Source organism: Ochlerotatus camptorhynchus, unplaced genomic scaffold, assembly GCF_037179485.1.
Source record: "Ochlerotatus camptorhynchus isolate MF236.1 unplaced genomic scaffold, CSIRO-AGI_Acam_v1.1 ptg000530l, whole genome shotgun sequence".
Classification (NCBI taxonomy): Eukaryota; Metazoa; Arthropoda; class Insecta; order Diptera; family Culicidae; genus Ochlerotatus; species Ochlerotatus camptorhynchus.
The window spans coordinates 3003104-3023112 of record NW_027041014.1 but is presented as its reverse complement, the minus strand read 5'-3'; the positions used below and the strand labels follow the sequence as shown (position 1 = coordinate 3023112).

Genomic DNA, 20009 nt, shown 5'->3' with positions numbered 1-20009 from the left:
AAATAATATTGTCATGACTTTAAAATTCAGTAATGGATTTTAAAGCATTAAATATTGTAAATTGGAATGCTCGATCTCTTAAAGATAATGAAGACGAGCTATTTAACTTTTTGAGAGTTCATAACGTGCATATTGCCGTTATAACTGAAACGTTCCTTAAACCTGACCATAAGGTTAAGAAGGACGCAAATTACTTGATTTATAGAAATGATCGTCTTGATAGACCCTGTGGTGGCGTTGCCATCATTGTTCATAGACGAATCAAACATAAAATTCTTTCTTCATTTGAAACCAAAGTTTTTGAAACTTTGGGAGTTTCTGTTGAAACAAAATTTGGACAACTTACGTTTATAGCTGCCTATTTGCCATTCCAATGCGTAGGCCAGAAAAAGAATTTTCTCAAGGGTGACCTCCAGAAACTTACCCATCATAGGTCTAAATTCTTCATTATTGGTGATTTTAATGCAAAACACCGCTCATGGAATAATGCTCAAAGCAATTCCAATGGTAATATTCTGTTTGATGATTGTTCTGCAGGTTATTACACTATTCAATATCCAAACAGGCCAACATGCTTTTCTTCTGCAAGAAATCCCTCCACTATTGATTAGGTCTTAACTGATTCATGTCAACTTTGTAGCCAACTGGTTACCCATGCTGACTTCGGTTGTGATCACCTCCAGTAACTTTTGAAATATCCCAAGAAATAATTTGTAATCCCAACAGCTCTACTTTCAATTACCATAGAGCTGATTGGGAGCAGTATCGAACATTTATGGAATATAACTTCGATCCAAACATTCCTTTGCAAACCAAAGATGAAATTAATTATGCTCTTGAATCTCTGACTACTTCTATAAGTGCAGCAAGAGCTGCCTCAGTACCAAAATGCGAGCTTAAATTCGATTCAATTATAATAGACGACGATCTTCAGCTCTTGATCCGCCTTAAAAATGTCCGTAGGAGACAATATCAAAGAACACGCTATCTGGCGGGATTTGCAAAAACAAATTAAAAAGCGATTCTCTGCCCTGAGGAACAAAACTTTTGAAAATAATATTTCTAAATTAGACCCGAGTTCCAAACCCTTTTGGAAACTCACAAAAATTTTGAAAAAACCTCAAAAGCCTATTCCAGCGCTTAAAGAAGGTGGTAAAATTTTGATCACAAATTTGGAAAAAGCTCAGAAACTTGCTAAGCAATTCGAGAGTTCCCATAATTTCAGTTTGGGTCTTACTAGTCCTATTGAGAATCAGGTTGCTCGGGATTTTCTGAATATTTTCTCTCGGGAAAATATTTTTGATGATTCCTGGGGGACTGATTTGGACGAAGTAAGATCTATAACTAAAAAGTTTCAAAATATGAAAGCTCCAGGTGATGATGGAGTTTTCTAAATCCTCATCAAAAACTTCCAGAGAGTACCTTGTCTTTCTTGGTAAAATTATTTAACAGATGTTTCCATTTGGCATACTTTCCTGATAAATGGAAAAATGCAAAAGTTGTTCCAATTTTGAAGCCGGGTAAAAATCCAGCTGAAGCTTCTAGCTACCGTCCAATAAGATTGCTTTCTTCAATAAGTTAACTTTTTGAAAAGATAATTTTAAATAGAATGATGCTTCACATCAATACGAACTCAATTTTTGCAGATGAGCAGTTTGGATTTCGCCATGGGCATTCAACTACTCATCAACTCTTAAGAGTTACCAATTTAATTCGTTCAAACAAATCTGAAGGCCACTCAACTGGATTTGCGCTTCTAGACATAGAAAAAGCATTCGACAGTGTTTGGCATGAAGGTTTGATTGCTAAATTGAAAAAGTTTAATTTTCCACTTTATATTATGAAATTGGTTCAAAATTATTTAACTGACAGAACTCTGCAGGTAAATTATCAAAATTCCAAATCTAATCGACTACCTGTTAGAGCAGGAGTTCCTCAGGGTAGCATTATTGGGCCTATATTGTATAACATTTTCACTTCGGACCTCCCTGATTTGCCTCAGGGTTGCCACAAATCTTTGTTCGCTGATGACACAGGCATTTCCGCTAAAGGAAGAAGTCTTCGTGTTATTTGCAGCAGACTGCAGAAAAGTTTAGATATTTTCTCTTCTTATTTACAAAAATGGAAGATTTCTCCAAACGCTTCCAAAACTCAACTTATAATATTTCCACATAAGCCTAGAGCTTCCTTTTTGAAACCTAGTAATAGTCACATAGTCACTATGAACGGAGTTCCAATTTCCTGGTCAAACCAAGTGAAATATCTTGGATTAATACTTGACCAAAAATTAACTTTTAAAGATCACATTGAGGGCATTCAAGCCAAAAGTAACAAATATATTAAATGTTTGTATCCTCTTATAAACAGGAAATCCAAACTTTGCCTGACGAATAAACTTCTAATATTTAAACAAGTTTTTAGACCGGCCATGCTTTACGCTGTGCCAATATGGTCTAGTTGCTGCACTACCAGGAAAAAAGCACTTCAAAGGATTCAGAACAAAGTTCTGAAAATGATTTTGAAGTTGCCTCCCTGGTACAGTACTACCGAGGTACATAGAATTTCGAATGTTGAGACTTTAGAACAAATGTCCAACAAAATAATTAATAATTTCAGGCAAAAATCGTTGCAATCCTCAATTGCAACGATTAATTCCCTATATACTTAGATAAGATTTAGTTTTAGTTTTTAGTTTTAAGATATCAATTGTTATACTGACATGCAGGTTAAAAAAATCCTGTTTAAAATACTTAATTGCCAAGACATGAACAATGTAAAAACACTTAGATATATATCATAACAATTAAGGCTGGTACGTTACTGCAGTAACTGGAGCACCTAGGTTAAAAATGAAATGTCATTTATTTTGAATTTGGAACAAATAAAGAGTTAAAAAAAAAAAAAAAGTGATTTGCTGTTGATTTCATCGTGCTTCGATATGATCTCTTCCAAGGGATTTGCACATCGAATTGCAATGTTTGGCAAGTAGTGCAAATTCAACAGCATGAGAGCGGAAAAATATCATTTGATTTCTGATTTTTCCAACACTGATCTGCGGAAACACTTTAAGGCAACGAATTCAATTGAAGAATTTGAAAAAGACTGGACAAAAGTGGCCAAAATTATCGCCAAGGAACAGGCATGGAAAATCATTTGCATTCGTTTCGTGCATTCATTTACATTCATTTGCCCTAACTTTTTTTATCAACAGAATTCCGCAAAATGGTGTATAGAGTTTTTGTAGGTTTTGTTATTAGCTACAACTTTTGTCAACAACTTAAATGTGTATCTCTTATGTATGACGAACCAGAGCGAACAGAAGCCACTACTCTTTTTCAGTGAATGTATTTTACATTCACTGAAAAAACAGTAACAAGTTCTGCCCGCTCTAATTCGTGATGCATAAGAGATAGCTACAGATTTGAGTTATGGGCAAAAGTTGTAGCTAATAACAAAACCTACTGAAGCTCTATACATCATTTTGCAGAATGCTGTTGATGAAAAAAGTTAGAGGCAAATGAATGAAAATGAATGCACGAAATGAATGGAAATGAATGCACGAAATGAATGTAAATGATTTTCCATGCCTGCCAAAAAATCTTTGCTGAAGGTCATGCAGCGTCAGAAAAAAAGTTCGTTCCTTGGCATACGATTAAAGAATCTGCGGATTATTTTCATCCAATTGAAAGAGAATGCTTCAGAGAACATTTATATTAAATAAAAATTTGAGTTCAGTATCATAACGTTGTTTTATTCCAATAATAAACTGTGCTTATACTTTCTGGGACACCCTACATATGGTGTATCAATCCTGGATTTTAGTCGTTTACCAATAGATGTCGTTGTACCAAGAGTACGATACTTGGTACGCCATTTTCAACCAAGTTCAACCAACCTGGTACCACTCTAATAACAAACCATTAAAGTCAGCTTCCCATCCTGTTCAGTCCATCAATGAATCAAGTGCTCATGGGCAATCACTCGGTGGAACTCTTTCCAGTTCTAACGGGGGAGGGAAGGGAACACACAAAAACAAAAAAGGTAACTTTAACCTATCGTGTGAACTTCTATCGAAATCTTCGGTTTGTGTGTGTTTATGTTTGAGGAAGGGGAAAAACCCATAAAAAAAATGTTCAACTCATACAAAAGCAATACGGGAATGTGTGTAGTAATTGTGAGCGAATTTCGACTTGACCAGCTGTTCTGGTTCGTATTAGGTAAGTACGCTTAAAAACTAAAAGGATACACAAAATCTTACCGAATACTTCTAGTTATAGATCCAGAATGATGTATTCTTATAAATTCATTACTAGTAGTCGCTATATGAAAGTATGATTGTTTCTCGTTTACAAAAAACGTGTCGGGTACCCAAATATTCTTAATGAACTCAGATCCAACTGACAGTGTCTCTACACCCGGCCTTTTTCTGTAAGCTAAACGTGGATCAGTCCAAAATTGTCGAAAGTAGAAATCCAATGTGAAATCCTATCGGTTTTGCGATTTTGGTTTGGTTCGTTTTGATTGGTTGGTTAGAGGATTTTTCGATTTGCATTTTTTGTTTGATTTTTTTTTAAGCAATTATTTCGGTTTGTTTGTTTTTTTTTTGCGAGAGCGAAACCGGTTGATGCGACGAAGGTGATGCGTTTTTTTTTCCGACGACGACGACGTCATTTGTGTTTACGGATTTTCGATTTGTGTGTTCGTTTCGGGTTTGGTAATTGCGGTTGTTTTGCACAACGCGGGGAAAAAGAGAAGAAGAGAAGAAAAAATCACGGTTACAAAATTGGGCACTTGCTGTCTAGATTGGATGACGTTATGGGTAGTTTGGTTTGTTTTTCTTATAGGTAATTAAAAATTAATATTAACTGCTTTATTTGGTTAACTTTGAAAACATATCGTAAAAACACCAATACATAAATACAAATTTTACATAGGCAGTAAAATACACTAGTACAGTTACTAACGAAAAATCCGGTAACAAGTCAAACGAGCGTGGGACGGGAGAGAGAAGGCGAGGGCAAGTCTATAATTAAAATTAAAACCGACGAGCTTCCCTTCATTTATCAAAGTCATCCAGCGCGCCCGGGAAGCAAATCTCGTTAGGAAGAAATTGTGCTATCGAATACAGATTTTCAGCTCCCTGCACATATCGGTTTTGCTCTTCTTCAACCTGAATCTTCGCACGATCGTCGACGAGGTTGACACGCTCTGGTATCAAAAGGATTTGGATTCATTAGCGCTTCTTTAACAGCTTTTCGCAATAATCAGCAGCGGAGAATCGGATCTCTTCGCTAGGCTCTACCGTGTGCGGATGTTTTAATTTTAATTACAGAGATCTCCTCTCCGGTGTTCGGTTTCTGTCTCCCTGGAAAGATGTATGACTTTGACGTCCCGTAAGTCGGTTTTAATCATCTTCTTCATCTTCTTGGATTCGGAAAAGCAAGCTAACACACACACGCACACGGAACAAAAATTAGGAAAAGTGTGCAGGTAACAACTCATCCTACGCTGGGTTGTAAAACTGAAAAGAACGTAGAAGCGGCTTCTCATCGGAAACAAATTACATTTATATCAAAACAGAAAAATCGTACATCCTTCTGAGAATTGTGGACTGATATAGAAATTAGACGTATTTTCGGTGGTTGTGGATCGCAAAGGGTTTGTGGATGCTTGGTTATGTGGTTTATAGACATCGTTATACATATATAGTTAACAAATACATACATACACACACACACAGTTTGTAGGAACGAAAGATGATAATAGCACACTCCTAAAAACTTAAGCAACCATCAGAGTTGTACTATGTTCAAGTTAAACGATAAGAAGCAATGGCGGTGAAAATGGAACTGAAAACTTTTTCTTTGCGTGGGGTGAGAGCATTCAGACTGAGAGAGATGGAGATAATCGAAAATTTCGGCATTTTCTTCTCGAAAAGGAGGCAGGGGGAGGGATGGTTTTGAAACGTAAAGCACTGGTTGTTGTTACTGGCGGGTTACTACTGGTGGTGGTGGTGGTTAGGATGGTATTATTATTTTTATTGTTATTGGTACTTTTCGGAACGGATCTCATTCGGATGAAATAGAAAAACATTTTGCTCGATTATGAATTCGGCTAGCAAGGTACAGATGAGAGTTGGCTAGGCATGCACAGAACAGTAGTGGTGGGGTAGACCAGGATGGTCAAATGGGATAGTTCAAAAGGGATAACGGTGAAATATATGTGTATAGCTACTTTTGGGATTCCATTTTCTTGGAAACTTTTGTCGCAGTGTAGCACATTGTGATGGGGAGGGGTATCAGTTATGGGGTGATTCTGCTTGGCTGGGCGGGTAGAGGCAATAGTGCATCAGTTTGTAGATGATCTTTTGGTCATCCCCTTTCTCGTTCGGAGAGAGGGAGAGAACGAGAAAGCGGAGGGATGCGTGCTGATAATGGCTTTGAAACGAAACAACACATTTGGCCGAATTTTTGTTTACGGGGTGTGAAAGTTTCTTTCGTGCTTGGTCTTTCTGTTATCTATCGGTTCTCTGCTAATGAATTTTTCGATCTAACTATGTACTACTGGCTGGGTACGTCGGTCAAAGGGTTGCGTGAAGCAACTTTATAGCGCAAAGATTTGGCTGGCTCAGTGCCAGACCAGGAGATTGTTTCATTTCTTATGAAATACGATGCTATTTGTGTGACTTATGACCGATGTTGAGGTGGCACAGCGGTTTCCAGTTCTTGCTATTAGGTAGACGCGCTAATATTTATGATAAACTACAGATGATAAGTATTGTCAAGAGAGAAAAAATCTATGGAATCAAACAAATGGTACTAGAGTAAAAAAATACTGCCCTTCCACAAAATATCACAATTAGCTTGAATTTTGATCTGGTTTGATTTAAGATTTTCGTACAATTGGACCACACTCAAACGCAACGACTTGAATCAAAGTGTCTACAGCCAGGCATGTATTGTCTGGTTAAATAACTTTGCCGAAGACAGGAATGTTTAGTTTGAATTATTAATGTTTTGATCTCTGGTACCATAGTGACTCAATTCCACTATATAAAGTATACTGCTAGATGCAATTCTATCTCGTGAAGTTCTTAATCTTTAACTTAAGATGTTCGTCATCTTATACTCAGTCGCGCTGGAAGGTTAAATTGACGCACAAACAAAGGTAGAGCAGATGTACCAGTAAGGTATGATTAAATTATGGTCTAAGGCAGCGTTTCTCAATTTTCAAATTCAGACATCTTGGTCATATGTTTTTAAATTTCGCGAAAAATATACCTGGGCTCAAAATTATGATGATCTCATTTGAGCTATAATAAAATCCTAACAAAAAAAAATTAGCTGCAGATTAGCTTATACAAAAATTGGCTCATACAGCTAATTTTTGCTTGTATAAGCTAGTCTGTAGCTAAAACTGTGTGTTGGGATCAGCGTTGCCAGATATACCGATTTATCGGTATTTATACCGATTTTCGAACTTTATACCAATACACAGATATGGTTTCTCAGAATACCGATTTTTTAGATTTTATACCGATTCATACCGATTTTTTATAATAATCAAAATGATTGCCTGTCCACGCTGAACTGTTGGAGGGAACCATTGTGAGAGACTTTAATTTTTTGAATATCTCTTATTTTTAGTGCCGTATTATGCCTGATACTCTTTCGATTAATGTTTCCATTTCCTCGCCGATTTTGGCTACCCAGGAATTGAGATTCAACTGCTGAATCATCCTGGTAATTCCTGGGAATCAAGAAATACTTTTATTCAGTGAATAATTAAGTCCATCAATATGTTGAATTTTTACCTTTCTAAATTTTATTCCATCTTCCCTTGGAATTTTGTTTCACCTTACCCCGTAAGTAATTTACCGATTTCTACGGGAAAGAAATTTCGACTTCGCTTGGAAGTTTCTTCTGGCTTAGCTCGAAAGATTATTCCGTCTTCTCCCGCCAGTTTGCTTTTTCAACTTCCCCGGAACATCAGGAATGCTTAAAGTGATTTATTGCGGTTTCATTCTTCCTTCGGGAAAACTGCAGGAATTTTTAAGAAGTTCTGAATATTCAGAATAGTTCAGACTTTTGGGTAAGTTTAAAGATCTGTCAGAGTAAGTTCCGATGAATTAAATAAAGTTTCATTAAATTCTGTTAAAATTCGAGAAGCCGGGAATTTCAGGAAAGTCCAGAGAACTCCAATAAACAGGGGCGACCCCGGCGTAGTGGTTAACATTCTTACCTCTCACGCCAAAGTCACGAGTTCAAATCTCACCCCCGGACAAGTCACGAAAGACCCAAGAGTGTTAAAGTGACCATAATAAAAAAAAAAGAAACTCCAATAAACCTATGGCAACATCAAAAATATTTTGGGAACTTCACAAATGCAAAGCACTTCAAGGAAATTTAACGGTTCTCAGGACTATTCCATTTTTCCGGGGCCATTCAGAGAACATAGCTCTGAGAACATCAGAAAGGATCAATTGATTTAAATGAAATTGCCTGAATTGCTCGGAGAATTTCCGAAAACTTGAGCAAAGTATCGAAAGGTTCATGAAAATTTTGGAAGCTTAAGAGAAGTAATATGAATATAAGAAAATTGTTAGAGGCAAGTTTCGAGAACTTTTAAAAATTTAAAAAAATCGAGACGATAAGAGAGCTTCAATGCTGATCATGAATTTATTACAAGAATATTGTGAGAGCACTTAAGAAGTTCTGAAACCTTCATGAAAGTCCGGATACCTTCAAAGAAGATTAAAGATTTTCTGGTAGTTTTATAATAATCAAGGAAGTTCCCAGTACTTTGAGGAAGATCAGAGGACTTCAAAACAGCCCAATAAACTTTACGGAAATTTCAAGAACTTTCAAGGAGCTCCGAGGAATTATGTGATATTTCGAAGTGCATTTCATGCGCATTGTTGGGTCTTCAGCGAAGTTTTATAAAAATTAGGAAAAATTACTCAGGATCATTAAAACATGTAAGGAACTTCAGGTAACGTTGTGCAAAGCTAACATCCCCAAGAAATCTCTTTCTTCTGGAATTTTCCCCAACTTCTCCTTGAAGTCCACCAAATGTATCTCCCAGAAATTTCGTTCGTTTACCTTTTTCTTGTTTGCTGTGCTACTACAAACAGAGAATAGCGATTTCAAATTTGTATGTTTTGTGGAAGCTGACATTTGTGCCTTTGAAGTTTTACACTAAGACTTTTTTAGAGTATCGCCTTAGGTTTTTTTTCGGCAATTATTGAAAGGTTTTTCTGAGCTTCTTCTGGCTTTCCATTGAAATGGTTACAACTGGAATTTGTTTCAGATTTGTCAGGCTTTCTTTGGATGTGCATCCGATTTTTTTTTTTTCCGAAAGCTTCTTTAACTTGTCATCAGAAGTTTATCAATAGTAGTCTTGGAAGACTTCTCTTAGAACTATCTTCAAACTTCCTCCAGTAGAGCTACTTTATACTTTCTCTGGAAGTGTTTTTCGGTTTCGTTTAGAAGCTACTTCAAACATTGCTCGGGAATTTCTTCCGGCTTCTCCTGGAAAGGAAATCCGTTCTAAGTCCAAAAGTTTGAACTTTTGACATCAAAAACGGCAAAAATCTAAAATTAATCGAGATAATAAATACCGATAAATACCGATTTCTTTAAACTGTTGGTACCGATAAGCTGGAAAACAATCTGGCAACGCTGGTTGGGATCTTATTGGTTTTAAATTTTATGGTGATTTCAAGCCCATTTGGTCATCTAGTCTAGGCCATTTTTAGCGTTTACGGATCATTTTGACGTTTCAAAATTATTAGAGGAGCAGTCAAGCCATTTAAAAGAATCATTGGAAAATTTGGCGTTTTTAAAGCTATTCTTGGCAACTTTTGTGGACATTTTTGGTTTTTTGTTATTTCGGTGATATTTTTTTTTTTTTGTATCCAGGACGGCTTGAAAAATCTTCTGAGCGTTTTGAGGAAATTGTGTTAATTGCCACGTATTGATTAAACCAAAAGCAGATTTTTCTCTTACTTCTAACTTATTTCATGGTTTTGAGATGCTTTTTAATTAGTTTTGATAACTCTTTGTTGTTTTGATATTATGCCTTTTTAGAGATTTTTTATGTTAATGCAATATGTAATCAATATTCGTGGGTCGCGAGCTTATGGCATATCTTAAGGGGAAGTTTACTGCCCCGAAAATAAAAATAAAATCGGCACATTTTTATTTTTATAAAATTATCACACATCCAAGAATATCAGTTTCTTCCTTAGATTCTTGAAAAAAATTTACATGTAATAAAAATAATACTCTGATCATGAAAAAAAAATGAACTCTCAGCAAAACCGAAAAATCGATGTTTTGTGGTTTTTTGAATCCAACTTTATGCCATGATGAATTACAGAAAAATGTTTTTACATGTGAATTTTCATTATAAAATTCGAAATCTTGATGTTTTCTGATGTTTTATGGCTTTTTCCAATGCTTTTAGACAAATAAAAACGAATTTTTATTTTTTCGGAGCGGTGAACTTCACCTTCAAGTAGGTCGCAATAAAAAAAAACTACAAGGTGGGTACTATGGGTTTGTACGCAATGGTGACGTAGGACTACGTGGTCTTGTATAATAAGTCTTATTTCTTAACTGCAGCAAGAGCTTGTGTTTTGTGCAGGAATAGGAATTTGAGCGGGGTTCTCTCTGTTTATACTCTTGACGCTTGACATAGAAGGCCCACAATGACTCACGAAGAGCTACTGATTCCGATCAATAGCGATGCGGTTTCTTTCTCTTTCTATGGATGCTCATGCGGACTGCAGCTCGCTCTTTCGTTGTGCACTGGAGAACACCACCACTCACCACGCGGTGATTGAATAAACACCGTTTGGTGAGACCGGATGGAATTCAACTTTGAAATCTGTGTTAGGGAAATCACTTTTCACAGGCGATCTGTGAAAATTTTAACTATCATAGCAAAATTTGCACATTCGTGCAATTTTTAATAGTGAAATTTTATAAAATGAATAAGTCTTCAATTAAACAGATGCGTAGAAATATTTCTGATCGATTAGTGATAAAATTATTGAAATTGGTCCAGGGGCAGCTGAGTTATTAACGTTCAAAATCTTTCATAATTTTGTTACATGTTCGATTTTCGGTTTTGTACAAAGTGTACCCCCATATAGAAATCACAGACGCATTCCTACGTCAAAAGATTGAGAACCGCTGGCTTATGGAATCCCCATAACTTGCTACCAGTGCTGCAAAATCTCGACAATACACGGTGATATTGACAATTCTGCTTTGGTCACTCATTTGAGCTAACAGTCATAGCCAAGGCAAACCAGGTCAACTGTCAATGACAATACTGTCAGTGACGAACATGTGTAGATTTTTAATGTTACCAGGTGAATCTTTGTCATTGACGAAAAAATGAATGATATTTTGACGAAGGTTTTTTTTTGAGGATCAAGTCTGTCAGTGACTATGTCACGAACAATTTTGCCAATATCGCGCGAAAGTCTCGCGACAAATCTCAGCACTGCTTGCTACACCTGCCCTATATCCCTGCGGTTCGCAAATATTCGTTGATTGTTTCCAACGGCGATTGCATATTAAGCTGAACAATTCATTAGATCCTAAGTTACATTGATCGACTCTCTACATCCCGTCGTGTTTGTCGTATTAGATACTAGATAATAGCTTCTTTTAACGATATATGCACTGAAAATAGCTGGGAATGTCTTAATCTTAACTTGGATTTCAGACTTTCCTGGTCGGTACTTCAGATGTTCCTGATGGATTTTGAGCATTCCCAACGATGATTTCAGCAGTCCTAAGTGGATACCAAACATTCATGACTTGAATTCCATATGATTCCAAAGGAAATTCCAGATACTTCCAGACGGAGATCCAGACGGAGATCCAGATGGAGATCCAGACGGAGATCCGGACGGAGATCCGGACGGAGATCCGGACGGAGATCCGGACGGAGATCCGGACGGAGATCCGGACGGAGATCCGGACGGAGATCCGGACGGAGATCCGGACGGAGATCCGGACGGAGATCCGGACGAAGATCCGGACGGAGATCCGGACGAAGATCCGGACGGAGATCCAGACGGAGATCCAGACGGAGATCCAGACGGACATCCAGACGGAGATCTGGACGGAGATCCAGACGGAGATCCAGACGGAGATCTGGACGGAGATCTGGACGGAGATCCGGACGGAGATCCGGACGGAGAACCGGATGGAGATCCGGACGGAGATCCGGACGGAGATCCGGACGGAGATCCGGACGGAGATCCGGACGGAGATCCGGACGGAGATCCGGACGGAGATCCGGACGGAGATCCAGACGGAGATCCAGACGGAGATCCAGACGGAGATCCAGACGGAGATCCAGACGGAGATCCAGACGGAGATCCAGACGGAGATCCAGTCGGAGATCCAGACGGAGATTCAGACGGAAATCCAGACGGAGATCCGGACGGAGATCCAGACGGAGATCCAGACGGAGATCCAGACGGAGATCCAGACGGAGATCCAGACGGAAATTCAGACGGAGATCCAGATGGAGATCCATACGGAGATCCAGACGGAGATCCAGACGGAGATCCAGATGGAGATCCAGACGGAGATCCAGACGAAGATCCAGACGGAGATCCAGACGGAAATTCAGACGGAGATCCAGACGGAGATCCATACGGAGATCCAGACGGAGATCCTGAAGGTCCCGATGTGATTCCGGTCATTCCAGACAATGATTTCAGCAGTTTCCGATTGAGATTCCAGCCGTTGTTGACGAGATTCCAGCCGTTGTTGTAAGCGTAGTCGTTCATATGGTCGCACAGATCTACCGCAGGGTGAAGGATCTACTCAAGTTTTTATTTCTGAAGTATCTATGCGAAGAATATTATATCATACATATGAAATACAGTCAACTCTCCATTCCTCGATATTCTTAATCTTGATATTCCTTTCTATATCGATGATTTGAGCCGTTCCTTCAGATTCCCCTGCAACCGATCTTGACGATCCCAGGGACAAATTTCACTCCATATGTCGAAGGAAAAATCTAGTTTACTAATATTTTCTACGTTTGAAGTAAATGATCGAGTTTTACTTTGGATGCGTGATAAACAAATACGCTTTTCGGACCCAAACTTCTTCTAGAATCGTACTAATAGGCTTATAAATAACTGTTCTGAATTTCGATCGCTTCTACATCGAGAAATTGAAAGTTGACTGTATTGTCAAATCGTGAGCCATGTCGAAATGGGGGTCAGCCAAAATATTCGTTATGCCATTTAAGACAGCAGTCCATTGTGGTCGGAGATGGCAACATCACGAACTTAATTGACTTCTTTTTCTTCTTCGCATTTCAAGCATATTGCTTATCGCATATTAGCTAATTGCGTACTCTCAATTTAGTGTTCTAGATGCACTTCCACAGTTATTAATTGAGAGCTTTCGATGCGTTTACCATTTTTCAATTTAGTATAATTGTATGGCATGTACAAACATAGTCGATGCCCAGGAAGGTCAAGAAATTTTTCACCGGGAATCGAATACAGGCACCTCCAGCATGGTCTTGCTCTAAAGCTGCGCCTTTCCCGACTGAGCTAATGGAGGCCCCATGAACGTAATTGAATTGATTATAAAATAGTAGTATTGACCTACAATCCTACAAATGATCAAGAAATCCCTAATAAATGTGAAAGGTTTTAAAATGGCTTTTACGAAGAAATCTTGCAGACAAAATTGTATTTATCTAAAGCCATTTTACTTGATCTATGGCAGCATTAATGGAAGCAAAGTCTCCTGCAGAAATTTCAAACGTCAAAGTTTGTTAATCTTTCGATAAAGTTTGGTTCGCTTCGAACCTGGACACTTTATTCATTCTATAGCAGCGCCTCTAGTGGTTGGATTTGGAATGTTTTGACAGCGATTTATTTTGAAAGTACACGTGCTTCAGTGTTCTCGATACGTGCAGTTTTAAAGAGTTGTACTATATGGAAGACAAGAAAAGAAAATTGATCTTGCACACTCACGTTCAAATTTCGGCGTGGTTAATTTGGCGTTTCTACCGTGGTAGATATTCTCAAGCAGTTCCGTGATCACAAAAGTGTGACCCGGAAGGTACAAAGCAAACGCCGTGCTGGAACTTTGGATCGGTAGCTGAACAGGAAGGTGTTGAGGTCGATCTAGAGAAATCCAGTACTCTCTGATCGGGATGTCGCCAAAAAATACGGTGCTAGTCGTAGTACCGTCCGGAGGATCAGGTTACCGTTCATTCCGTGGAGCAACACAATTGAAGCAGTATCTTGTGGCCAGAACACGCGCCTGTGCTGTACGACCCGGTTCTGACGAAGTACAGCCCAGATTACAATTTGATGCTTAACAAGAGTTGTTTAATCAATTGTAATTCAGCCATAGTTCGAATAACTGTTTTACATTGGCCACGTTAACCTCTGTTCAGCGCGGGTGATTTTAATCAGCCGTTGTATAAGTTTTTACAGGCATTAAGGTATTTTTCAACCCTTGCTCAGCCTTCTAGTTATATCTCCAAAAAAATAATGGAAGATATCTTATATACTTTTATGGAATTGCCTTACCTTGTTGCTGACAAATTGGATGTACATATTTATATTGATAATATAACCGGCAGTCGCTGATTCACAAGCGTCAACCATACCTACTGGGCCACTTAAGCATATGTGTGGCAAATGGTATGATCATTAACTTGAAGCACGTCAAATTTAAGTTGAATAACAGCAACCTGAAGAGTATTATACAGCAATGCAGAATTCTAAACATCGACTGGTGACAGTAAAACAATTCTCTAATTTTCAAGTGCAGTAAACACAATGTGAACACAAGTGCGTGATTTATTTCGATGGTCATTGTAGTGCCAAAATTGAGTAACATTTTTTGGAATGCGGTCTGAAAATTCAGTGCAATATAACAGTCAAAACACAGGAATACAAATGTTAATACATACGACGTCGTCGCAGCCAACTTCTACCTGGAGCTATTTCTAAAGAGCTCCTCTTCCTGCCGCTGACGCTACTTGGGATTATAAGGGTAGGCAGTGAATTAAGAAGAACTAAAATGCTGGAAATACAACGACTGACACAGGCACTGACGACATTTAACAAATCAGGCTATCAAAATATGTGTAGCGCATTGCTGATTTGTAGGCTTGTAAATGACGGCTTCGGCATGACAGACTATTTTCGGCAACCCAAATTGAAACTCTAATTATGCTGGATTTTCTTACGAAAACACTTCGCTGAATGCATTCAAACGATTTTTTAGGCTTTCAGCTTCAATTTGATATTATTTTAACCACTGAGAAAAAGCAATCTAACAGGCTTTTCTTGAAATGAAACACACGCACTACAAAATGCTGCTGATTTCGATTTGCCGATGAAAGCACAGCTGTTTAACACGCAGCTCAAATAGAAAGGTTGCCGAATAAAAAGATGTTACCCACAATAGTCGCTCTCACTAGAGAAGATTGGATCTGTGTAAAAGCGTTTCAAAACAGTTTTTGACAATTCTTTCAACTGAAATTGTTAGAGCAGCTGGAAGCAAAAGATTTTAAACAGACCAATATTGCATATGTGTGCGTTCCTTAAAGAAAAAGGCTATAGAAAGATGATCGCTGCTTAGATTGCCAAGAATACGTAAATTCCCCTATATAATCAGCCCCGTGTAAAACAGCATTGTACACCTTAAATCAACCAATAATCAGCGTCTGTTCTTACTGTTCAGCTTTAATTGTTACTTGAGAGCGGATACCTTCTCCTGGACGACAAAACCTATGTCCAGGTGGATTTCAAGCAGGTTCCCGGACAAAAATTTTATCTGGCACAGAGTGATGTCCCCTGCAAATTCAAGTTTATTTTCGCCGATTAATTCACCCGCATTCTAATGAGCTTGCAAGGAATTTGCAGCCAAGCTTTTCATCCGCAACAAAACGGTGTGCAGGATCAATTTTCTTTTCTCATCTTCCATCTAGTACAACTTTTTCAATACTGCACGTATCGCAACGAAACTTTCGCCACTGAAACACGTATACTTTCAAAACAAATCACTATCAAATCATTCCAAATATGACCACTAGAAGCTCTGCTATTTAAAAAATAAAGAGTCCAGATTCTAAGTGGACCAGACTTTAGTTGCGCTGTGCGATCATTGTAACGAGGTTTTACTCCAGCGTTCTTCCAGGCGATTTTCTCCAGATAGATTGGAAGCAGTTACTCAGAAAGTGTGCGATACTGTTTTACAACATTTCGCATATAAAAGGGAATCGTTCCCGAAAAAGATTCTTGGTGGTTTCCAAAGTGTACCATCAAACGATGCACGCATGTTTACTTAAATGAATTTTGACGTAGGACTACGTCTGTGATTTCTATATGAGGGTACACTTTGTGAACACCGAAAATGGAACACGTAACAAAATCATGAAATATATTTAACGTTAATAACTCAGCAGCCACTTGACTAATTTCAATAATTTTATCACCAATCTATCAGAAATATTCCTACGCATCTGTTAAATTTAAGACTTTATCATTTTTTCATAATGATGATTAAAATTATCACCGATTGCCTGCGAAAAGCGATTTCCCTAACACAGATTTCAAAGTTGAATTCCATCCGGTCTCACCAAACGGTGTTGAGTGGTGGTGTTCTCCGGTATACAGTGAAAGGCTCCCCGCAAGCAGCTAGCTATCAAGGCTGGCCTCAACCGCTGATCGGATTCAGTTCTAATAACCGTGTGTGGTGGTGTCCGGTCGTCGGCATCAGTAGCAGCAGCAGTGTTTTCGGCATTGAACATTGTTTTCTAGTACACAACGAAATGCTGCCTGCAAGCAGCGAGCTGCAGCGCACATGAACATCTATAGAAGAAGGAAGAAGCCGCACAGCTATTGATCGGAATCAGTAGCTCTTCGTGAGTCGCTGTGGGCCATCTATGTCAAGCGCGTCATACTAAATTGTATTAACAAAGAAAATCCCGCTCAGATTCTTATTCCTACACAAATCACAAGCTCCTGCTGCAGTTAACCAATAAGATTTATTATATAAGACCACGTAGTCCTACGTCACCATTGCGTACATCCCCTTAGGGCTGTCCCTTGTAGTTTTTTCGAGGAGTTTTCCCTTTCGCTGAATCGTCATTTATTCGCAAGATCCGGAGAAGGCTTGTCTGTTTTTAGACTGTTTCATATACAAAATGGTCAACACAAGACAGAACGTGATGCAAACGCCTTTGACAATGTTTTATTAATTCGAGGGCCACGCTCGCTTCATTCTTCTCCGCCAGATGCTCAGTCGTTGATGGTAAAGGTTTAGGTTGTTCTAAAGAAGTAAATTTTGCTAAAAATTGACTTACTTTCGGTCATTAGTATCACTTAAATTTTTCATCGTACTCCGTCTGTCTTTCGAGATTTTCTTACCATAAGCTTAATTTGAAAAATAGAGTAATTGGGGATTTTATTATGTACTTTAGAAACCTAAAATGCAACAATATATGGTTTTTGCTCTTATTTAAAACCTAATGGTAATTACAGAACAGTTTTATGGAGGGATTGAGATCTGCTTTAAATTTATTTAAAAAAAAGAAAGTTTTTCACTTCCTGCCCAGACTGTAAAAGGTTTTTGAAATAGCAAAAAGCAGGAATGATTAACACTTTAAAATGATGTATTTATACTAAATGGACTATTCGTTGCCGTTATAAAACCATCATAAATCAGATTGGATGCCAAATCGTTGCTGAATTGTTACTTGGGATAGAACGCAAAAATGCTTCGTACGCAAAACCGACCTGAAAATCCTTAACCTTAACCTGAATAACGCCAAAATGACCTTCGAAACACCAAAATAACCCATAAAACGCCAGATAATAATCTGTCAATCATAGAGCAACATGTGAAAAGGATATATGTGCCATATGTAAACAATTACCTTTAACGTTGACCTCACGCGAATTAAGACACAATCAGGCAAACCAACAGCAGCATCTGGCTAGAGGAACTTTGCGCTATCAGATGGTTTGTTGTGTTATGATTTGCGAGAAATCGATCTATAAATGTATTGTTTACATTTTCCACACAGGCCCTCTGTCATGGTGCTTTAGAATTATCATGGTAAATTGTTTAATAATTTTTCTGCTATCCTACCTACACCGATAAATCGAAATGGAACCGTTTTCTGACATAAAGATTCCCTCTATTGTTTCTCTCTTGACGCGACTTACCAACCAGCACACTCGTGACTCTCAAGTCAATAAGCTATGTTGACATACATTTTTAAACAACTCCGTTTAACCTACATTTCACATCTTGCAACTATTCAGATTGGCAGTGTTATTCCGTCTCCAGGACCATTACCAGCACGATGTTCACTGTCCAGATCGTTGAATCTGCCACTAAGCTTGTGTTTGTATTCTGGTCGAGTCAACTCTTCAAAAGTAGTCTAGTTTCACACAAGTGTAGGAAGGGTAAATGTGGGATCAGATTATTCCTAACCGGGAACGGGTGAGCCAAAGTGATTTGACTTGTCGTTGTTGTAGGTTCAAAAGTTCAAACTTCGGAGAATGCCACATTCAATAAAAGCTCCTATAGCCGGTACCGTGTTGTTTGTCTACCCTCGTTGCTGGGTAGATGTGTATTCCGGGGTACCGCTACTCTAGGTTGCAATGCGTTCGCTTACGCTAAACTGGCATACAGATGTTGGAAAAACTTGCACAGAGGGCTAATACGAGAAGAAGAATAACGCAATTGGGAAAAGTAAAAAGAAAAGGAAAATTTCAAACAAGTGTATATTTACACGCTCACTCACACACATCATTGATTGATTGAGAGATTGCGGCTGTTTGTCTCGGAAAAATCGCAATTTCGACTTGATTGTGGTCGTGTGAAGAAAAATCACATTGGCAGGTATCGTACTTTCGAATGCAATTTCTCGAGTTAAAAGTTGATTCATGCGAGCACGATTAAATTCCGGGGATAGAATAGAAAATTATAATCAAAGATTTGGGAACTTGAAAAACAAAAGAATACAGTTAGAAGCATCGAGGTCGGGAAAAAAACTTAATCCCAGTAGGAAAACACTCCAAGTGATAGATTATAAATGGAAATTAATTGAAAATTCAGCTGCAACAAAAATCATAACATGAGTCAGTTCCGCAGCTGAGGAGAGTGATCCGAAGACAAATGTGCGAATTATGAAATCCTCCACAGAGTATCACGAAGCAGCGGACATACTGGACGTTCCCGATATTTGTCTATCTCTTTCTTGCATCGAAGCAAAATCCAAACAAAATTCAAATGACAGCTCAATCGGAGACAGGATCAAGTCGCTCGTGTTTCAACAGTTAATAGAGAAACGTCGGAGAACGTCACAGGATAAAACAAAAAAAAACACTCACAAACGAATAGCAGAAAGTCATCAAAAACCGGTACTTTGGAAAAAGTTTTCTCCACAGTCTACGAGCAAAATTCCGAGGGAAGGACTTTCCACCATAGCAGGAACATAATTCGCACGTTTTTCACCGAACGACATGAGGAAAATTGCTCCGAGATAGATAGTTTCAGATAGCACTCCACTCGGCAGATGAAAGAAAACTCATTCAAATTATACCAGTCGAACTTAGTGAAACCGACAGATAGTGTGTTAGAGTCTGCCAGACGGTTGGCATTCGAGAGCGCATAAAATACAAGGGAAGACGAGAAGGAAACATAAAAGATGGTGATTGGTTTCTGCAGTTTTCAGGGAAAAAAAATGACAGTTAGAGACAGAAAAGAACAAAAGTAGAAATGTACGCTGGAGGCTTCTCCATAACTGTCCTGATTTCAATCAAGATTTCCTGGCTCAAAAACTCATAAATGACAGACAGTATATCATATCCAAGTGAAAGTGACAGAGCTAGAGAGGAAGAGACGAAAAATCTTTATGGTAAGATAAACTGAATGGAAATGAGATAAAATTACACACATAATGTCAAAACAAAATAAAACAAT

General features: G+C 38.3%; 1 protein-coding gene across 9 annotated transcripts in view; it reads right to left on the bottom strand.

Moving 5' to 3' along the window:
- Rdl (Resistant to dieldrin) overlaps window positions 1-20009 on the bottom strand; it is a 300052-nt gene that overhangs the window by 129251 nt on the left and 150792 nt on the right. For all 9 annotated transcript variants that reach the window (XR_010518699.1, XM_065236172.1, XM_065236166.1 and 6 more), the window contains exon 5: window positions 4259-4485. Coding sequence is in view for 8 of the 9 variants with exons in the window: in XM_065236172.1 (XP_065092244.1) it covers window positions 4259-4485 (227 nt within the window). In the remaining variant the exon portion in view is untranslated. The remainder of the gene's footprint in view (window positions 1-4258; window positions 4486-20009) is intronic.